This window comes from Borostomias antarcticus (assembly GCF_949987555.1).
Source record: "Borostomias antarcticus genome assembly, chromosome: 4".
Taxonomy (NCBI): Eukaryota; Metazoa; Chordata; class Actinopteri; order Stomiiformes; family Stomiidae; genus Borostomias; species Borostomias antarcticus.
This window is the reverse complement of record NC_140237.1, coordinates 10,347,285-10,355,044: the sequence shown is the minus strand read 5'-3', so window position 1 is coordinate 10,355,044 and position 7,760 is coordinate 10,347,285. Positions and strand designations below refer to the sequence as shown.

The window sequence follows — 7,760 nt, the reverse complement described above, 5'->3', positions numbered from 1 at the left end:
ATTTGTATAGCGCATTTCATACCCAGAGGCAACACAATGCGCTTTACAGAGAACAAGGGAGGTGGGCATACGACCCACCTCTACATATTCCATAGCGAAGCAAAAAAACAGTAATCACCCGGTGGCCAGATAAGTGAGCTGTAAAAATTTTCCCTGACCCCTCTCAACAAGGCGATCGACTCCCCCAAATGGTTCTATGTTGCTCCACATCTGAATGTCTGTGTGTCATGTGACATTACTGTTAATGACGTACTGTATTTGTGAAACTGTATAAATGTACATAACCTTTAAAGTTGTCTCATGTTTCTTTCATGCGTTATGTTGCCCAGATATGGATAAAAGACGCTTAGCTCTCTCATACTTGGGCCTCAAACTCAGAGATAAATCTAATGCACCTCAAGTCAAATGTACAGTGTGTGTACTTGACCTAGGTTCTCAGTATGTGACTCACAATTCTCACCACTAGAGGGCGTCACATTCCAATTAATTCACCCATTCCCCCCTCTTTCTCATTCCTGTTGTGCTGCGCCCAGGAAGAGACGGGAGTGGATGGAAGTATACCAGCCGTGCATGTTTTGAGCATGGATTGAGAAAACTAGGCTTTAGGCACAAACTTCTATAGTTGATCAGATGGTGGGGAACAGGCCACAATTAAAGACTGTTTTCAAAGCAGTCAGCTTGTCACAGAGGTGCCAGGTGGTATAGACTGAAGGAGGACTGCCAGGTGGTATAGACTGGTGAGGAGGGCTGCCAGGTGGTGTAGACTGGTGAGGGGGGCTGCCAGGTGGTGTAGGCTGGTGAGGGGGGCTGCCAGGTGGTGTAGGCTGGTGAGGGGGGCTGCCAGGTGGTGTAGACTGGTGAGGGGGGCTGCCAGGTGGTGTAGACTGGTGAGGGGGGCTGCCAGGTGGTGTAGGCTGGTGAGGGGGGCTGCCAGGTGGTGTAGACTGGTGAGGGGGGCTGCCAGGTGGTGTAGGCTGGTGAGGGGGGCTGCCAGGTGGTATAAACTGGAGAGGAGGGCTGCCAGGCTGGTGAGGAGGACTGCCAGGTGGTGTAGACTCGTGAGGGGGGCTGCCAGGTGGTGTAGGCTGGAGAGGAGGGCTTGGTTTGGCTACACCCTTCCATCCTGCCAGACCAAACTGCCCTCTGTGGTGCTCTCGTCTTCACCTCAAAGCTCATTGAAGAGCCGGGGTTCCAACCAACACCCTCTCAGATAATACATCTCAGTCCTAATCTATAAACAACTATTGTATGGTATAGTGATGCATCTCATCAGGTGGTCTCTGGACAGTGTGTTGTGTTCTTCAGGTTTACTTCCTGTGCTCTCCCGCCGAGAGGGACTATGCGCACCCCACACCCTGTCCCAGCAGAATGGTCTCAGACAGCCTACGCCGCGCTGAGGACAAACATATTCCGTCATCCACACACCACAATCATCAGGAATTACAATAATAAATCAAAATACAACACCCACACACACTATAAATCACAACACATTGCAAAGTAATAAGAATGAAAACAATATGATCAGACATAGCAAGGAACCAAAAATAAACAAACAATAAAGCCTAAATACCTCTGCAAGTTGGCAACCTATCCTGCGCCAGGCTGCCGCATCGACTCCAACCATGGGACTCCAACCCACATAGAGGAAATGTTTGTTCGAACCGCGCGCCCGGTGGCTGGTAATAGGCTTGCAGCCCAGGCCACGCCCCCCCAACCGAGGCCACACCTACCCAGACTTCAGGCCACATTACTGTTATCTAGCTAATGTAACGTTAGCCTAGCTGCCAGCTACTGTGTTGTAGCTCTTTAGTTGTAAGTCTTTTATTAGTATAGAGATGGATTACAGTGTGAGGGATAATTATATTTGAACAAGGTGATGAAAGTGTACTGGTTCAATCCCTTAATGGTGAGATACTACCACGATGTTTTGTCATTGCTTAGAAATGCCCGGTAGATTAGTGTTAGGCCTATGTTGCTAGCTATATTAGTGTTAGGCCTATGTTGCTAGCTATGGCTTCGGTAGGGATTTTGATAGCTTCTTCCTACTATTATCATGTAATCTCTGGTTATAGGCTGCTGGTAGCTAAGAGTAACTGTACTTTGTTTGTTTTTATGTTCATTACGTTCTGTTGTCCAAGTATGATTTAGTCCACGTTCTTGTTATTTGGCTCCAAACGTGCATTACCGGTGATAGACTGCATTTACCATTTTCGGCCAGAGGAGGGGAGCAACAGGCTTAGATAGACTGTGTTCCTTGTTCAATTACAGCAATTCAATGAGTATTTGACTTAGACTATTTAGTTTTTTGTCTAAGTATTTCTGTTAGTTATATATTATATTTCTTCATTATTCCCACATGTGACCTTCATTCCTGTCTGGGCTGATCATCGACCACTATGTTCCTGTGATCTGGAATAAAACAAGTGCAGAGGTAGTGTTGTTTTCTCTTTTAATGTCTAGTTAATGGAGTAAACAGTGAAACATTCACCAAGGGCTGGATCACGATCTGCTTCAATTAGGTCCTCAGAATTTTAACAATCAGAAGTGGGCCTTACTAAAGGTTGAGAATCCCTGGTGTAATGTAATAGTCTGTTGTAAATAAATCATGTTTAGAATTTAAAACATACCCCGAATTAATGGGTACCTCGGAGAATGAAGGTGTCAGTCCCCTCCTCTCCAAACCAGAAGAAAAAACGTATCACCATTTGTACAACACAGCTCATATTACAAACCAAAATCTTTATGCAAACAGCTCACCAATTGATGAATTCACGGTAGCCAACCACAACATTGTTAAAACTATAGAGTAATAACAACTGACCTTACCTGTAATGTTAGGCTACCTTACTGTGCTTTGTTTGAGGGAAACCACTCTTTATACCTGTTTCAACAGAAGAGGGCGCAACAAGACTAAAAATGTATTTTGTTTTCAGCTTGTCCCTGCAATCCCCATCCTCCAAAGTCTACCTCTCTGTCATGTTGATTGTCTGGAGGTAGCGTAAAGTCCACTGAACACCAGAACACAGTCTGGCTGAGAGTCGATGTCACACAGCAAGAAGATTGGAAGATTGGGAAGCCCAGCCTACCCTCTGTGGTTATAGGGTACACTAGGACTATTGAACATGGACATGGCGTATTTGTCACTTGTGACCATGTCTGATCCTGCATGGGGCTAACCATGGTTCAAATTCACTGGGATAGAGGATGCATCATGTTGTTGTGGAGGTGATCTGGAAGCACAGAGTCCTCCATCCTCATGACTCCTCCTGGTCTAATGGTGGTTGCTGAGATGGTGAGCGGGAGAATAGTGGGTTTGATCCCTGGTGGTAGTGGAGGTTTGCGTTTCGTAAGAACCAGACACGGTAAGCAGAACTGTCTCCAAATATGTTTATTGATGATGGAATCTTCAATTACAATTAACTTCAATTAATTATCATTTCAATTACAATTAATTACAATTATTTTCAACATGGTAGTGAATGATAACTCTCACATGTTAGTAATATATATACTATATGTGTATGAAAAACAAATATTTAAACATTAACCTATTGTGTAGGCTACATTCAGGTAAAAAAAAAAGTTTCAGGTTACATTTGTGAACTATGAAAATATATACATTCCTTGTATTTACAAAAAATCTACAAAACATTGAAAAGAGTGCATACAAGGCTACAAAACAATGTTACCAGTATTATACCATTAAATATTAGGGGTGTGACAATACAGTACATCATGCCACGAGATATTGTGATATAAAAACACAAGGATATGCATTGTTGCATTGAAAAACTTCGGGTGCGACTTTGGGTACCCAGAAAAGCGCTATACAAATATTTTAAAATGGAACTATGAAGCAAATAACATTGTTTTGCATTTTGTGTTTTTCGAATAAAATAAAAATGTTTCAGTCATATATTCATCATTCAAGTTTTGTTACCTCCGCCCCAGCACAGGGCAAGAGATAAGGCTTTCGGTGGCAGGTGTGTGTTTGTCTCTTAGCAGGATTAAGCAAAAACTACTGGACCGATTTTCACGAAACTCGGTGAAGAGGTGTATCATGGGCCACCTTAGAACCCGTAAAACTTTGGAGCAGATCCAAGTCACGGGCCGGATCCATGAATGAAAACAAAACTTAGAATGAAGCCAGCTCCCTGTGTGGGGGTGCTAGAGACACAGGGTCTGGGCTGGGGTGTGTTGGGGAAGAGCCCGGAGTTCACCGCATTGCCCCATGCCGGCTGTGACCCAAGGGGGGCGCCACAGAGCCAGACAAATACAGCCACCCATTCACTTCCAGTCATTTATACCTCCGCCCCAGTGAATCACGAGCCGCCCAAACACGGCCCGGACGGCCATTCACCTCCATTCATATTTGGACTAGGAGTACGCAAAAACTACCTGAGTGCTTTTCATGAAACTTGGTGGAGGGGTGTAGCATGGGCCAATTTAGAACCCATTACATTTTGGCATGCACAGAGCCACGAAATGCATTCAGGGGTGGACGCCTGTGCTCTCTGAGCACCATTTCTAGTTAAAAATACTGTTGTAAGATTGGATCGTATAGATATCATGAACCCAATATCGTGTATCGTATCGTGAGATGAGTTTATCATCACACCCCTATTAAATATGTTAATATACATTACAAAACTAAATAAATAGGTCTTCCTGGCCTGTACAAGGAACGTTAAAAAAAGGAACTGGCTCATGACATGGGAGCCACTTCTATGGAATCCACTGTGGCTCTCAGTGCAGCAGTGATTCCAAATAGAATGTGAGTCTTATGAAGTCTCTGATGCTTCGTTCTTTGGTCACACTTTACAATAAGGGTCACAAAAAACATTAGTTAACTGTTAACTAATGCTTACTTAGGGTTAGGTTAGGTTACTAATGTTAATTAATGCCTTAGTTAAGGTTAGGGTTAGGTTAGTTAACCTTAGTTAACATAAATAACATTAGTAAATGGTTAATAGAGACATTAGTTAACTGTTACTCAATGCTTAATAATGCATTAACTAACGCTTATTAATGTACCCTTATTGTAAAGTGTTACCCCTGCTTTTTACCTTCCTTGGGCCTGCACATCTAGAATGGTGGAAGAGCTACTCGAGCACCAACCACCTGTCAGTCCTGGAGGCTCCGCCCACCCTCGCCTAGCCCTCCACCTCGCCAGGGGAAATATACAATTGTCCCCATGTCCACTCATTTTCTAGTTCACTCCCCCTTATGACCCTAGCCTGGTACAGGAGATCTGAGACCTCCTTCCAGTCCACGGTCACACCACTCCTGATGGCTGGGGGGGAGGAGTGCAGCCTATGATGAGATCTCTGATGCCTTTCTCTGATCCCTCAAGCCCTCCGGCCCCTCCTCATCTGTGGCTGAAGCTAGGGCTGTGGAGGAGGGACTGGGACAGTCTGCCAAACGCCTCGAGTGTGTCTGTGTCCAGGCCGGCAGTGGAGCTCTGCTGGAGGGGGACCTCTGTAGCAGCTCTCCCCAGGACCAGGGTGTTGATCCTGGGCAGGAACTGGGCCAGGGCGGGGAGGCTCCTGTCTCTGCCCTGCTGCCTCTGCCTGTGGGGCCCCAGGCTGATCAGGGTCCCGTGCTTCTCAGAGATGTAGATGTTGTAACCATCTGGGAGAAGCTTCTCTCTGAAGGAGCAGTCGTCCTCTCTGTAGGTTCTCTGTGGGGGGAGGAGAGGACAGGAACGAATGGAGGAGGGGGAAGAAGAGAAAGGTTTAGTTAGTTGTGGAGAATCTTATCAGGAAGAGACCGCTGTGTGTGTGTGTGTGTGTGTGTGTCTGTGTGTGTGCGCGCACGCAGAAACACACATTATGAACATGTGTATTCTGGCTCTGAAAACAAGATGTCTATCACACGACTACCCAAGCCTGTATTTTAGCTCTCTGTTGCTGTTCCTCGTTCACTGTCCTGGGTACAGAGACCCTCTGCAGGCCAGAGACCCTCCTTTATCTTGGTGTGTGCGTACATCCTGCTTGAAGTTCCTGGAGAGCTGTTGACTCAACGCTCGCATGCCTGTCATAGGCCAAGGTTGTTGTTGCCCTCCGTCAAACACCCGTGGACAAAGGTTGCTGCTCTGACAGAGAACACCACTGCTTTTTTTCTAGAGATCTCCAGTATATTTCATGGAAAGGCTTTGTTCATGCTGCCTCAATCAGCGGTGTCATGGTAGTCTTTCCATGTGTGGCAAATTGTGTGTGTGTGTGTGTGTGTGTGTGTGTGTGTGTGTGTGTGTGTGTGTGTGAGAGAGAGAGAGAGTGAGAGTGTGTGTGTTTGTGTTCTCGCTACTATAGTAGCTCGCCTATAGAATCATGACGATTAGTGCTCCTCAGAAGCTGTGATCATATTGAAGCTTTTGTTGGACTTGGCATCCATAAAAGTCCATGTTTGTTCATATTCAATGCATGAAGCAATCTATTGATCAGCTCTGCTGAGAAGCTGAGGTCTGGCTTCATCTCTCCAAATGGCTGAACTCCTTAAATTATCTAACAAATATGTTGGATGAAGTGGATATTGGAATTGCCTGATGCTGTCTCTTCTATTCCATCACCTGTGGAATGTGAGAACCGCTCTTACCGATGTGAACAGCCTTCCATCGATCTCCATGCACAGATACTGAGATGCTGCAACTCCTTTGATTGCAACGCAACCCGTGTCCACTGGCCGGATCTCCACCAGACCTGCACCAATGGGAGATTTAAAGTAAATTAAGTTTAGACAGGACTACACTGCATAAAATCACTTTCACCTTGCACGATTAGGGCACCAAATAGGCCTACTCAACAAAACAAAAACAAAAGAAAGTGTTGTATAGAATATTTGTAATCGTAGTGGAACCGTCTGAATAAGGTCCCTTTTCAGGTTAGACGGGACCATTTAGGAATAGGCTACGTCAGAAAGAAATATTTAGGAAAACTGCGGCTTGTGGACCTGAAAGAGATTATATCTCCGTGGAACCTTACGAGCATGAAAATGATTTTAAAAAACAAAACTCGAATCCTAGAGCTATGCGGTTGTGCGCTGTTTTTTGAGCGATAGAAGACGATGCTCTAGTAAAATTGCTCTCAGAACAGTAGCCTAATGCCATAAAGCCAATTGAATTGAACTGAAGACTAGACTCACTGTGAGGGCTCTGCTCGATCGAGCCGTACACCTTGCCATCACCGCGGATCAACAAATGCAGCCCGTGCTTGGCTGCGTACAGATGCCTCAGTCGGACCGTCTGGCCCCATCCGTTGCCGAGGTGTGGCCCCGAGTCCGGTAGAGGCAGACAAACAACAACAAAGGCAAATAGTATGTTGCACACCGCTATGAACACCGTTAACGGCATTGTTTCTGATGTCAAACGCTGTGCTCTGATGCGCTCCTAGACGTTAAATCCGTTATCCCTGTGTGTATCTCTCTCCTCCAGCTGCAGTTTAGTAGTAAGCAGACGTCCTAGCCTTTTAAACAGGGTCTGTTATCAGCTGAATCGATAAGTCTCTTCCCCTGGCCAGTACTGTGAAACTCAACAGCACACACCCCTCTGCCAGACATCCAACAATATCACAGTTCATTGGTGGCTGAGATAGGTGTGATTCCAAATGTAGCCTAGATATTGGTTTTGACTACAACTGACCATTAATAACCCGAATTGTGATCATAATAAAAGGTCAAAGTCAATTTTATTTATATAGCACATGTCCATACAAGCAAATGTAGCACACACTGCTTTACGGAATAAGAAAAGATAAATAAAA

The 7,760-nt window shown here is 45.2% G+C and overlaps 1 protein-coding gene across 1 annotated transcript; it reads right to left on the bottom strand.

Annotated features, from left to right (window-relative positions):
- Positions 1–3,105: 3,105 nt before the first annotated feature.
- fgf19 (fibroblast growth factor 19) lies at positions 3,106–7,416 on the bottom strand. Its single transcript, XM_084437001.1, has 3 exons — positions 7,144–7,416; positions 6,598–6,701; positions 3,106–5,683 (listed from the first exon to the last, which is right to left on the bottom strand). The coding sequence occupies exons 1-3, from the start codon at positions 7,349–7,351 to the stop codon at positions 5,372–5,374; spliced, it is 624 nt and encodes a 207-aa protein (XP_084293127.1). The 5' UTR covers positions 7,352–7,416; the 3' UTR covers positions 3,106–5,371.
- Positions 7,417–7,760: the final 344 nt, after the last annotated feature.

Excerpts from the sequence above, each read along its gene's own strand:
- fgf19 (XM_084437001.1), bottom strand. The coding sequence starts at position 7,351 with ATGCCGTTAACGGTGTTCATAGCGGTGTGCAACATACTATTTGCCTTT. Across the intron at positions 6,702-7,143 it reads GATCGAGCAGAGCCCTCACA|GTCTGGTGGAGATCCGGCCA; the intron begins GTGAGTCTAGTC and ends CCATTGGTGCAG. Across the intron at positions 5,684-6,597 it reads ATGGAAGGCTGTTCACATCG|AGAACCTACAGAGAGGACGA; the intron begins GTAAGAGCGGTT and ends CTCCCCCCACAG.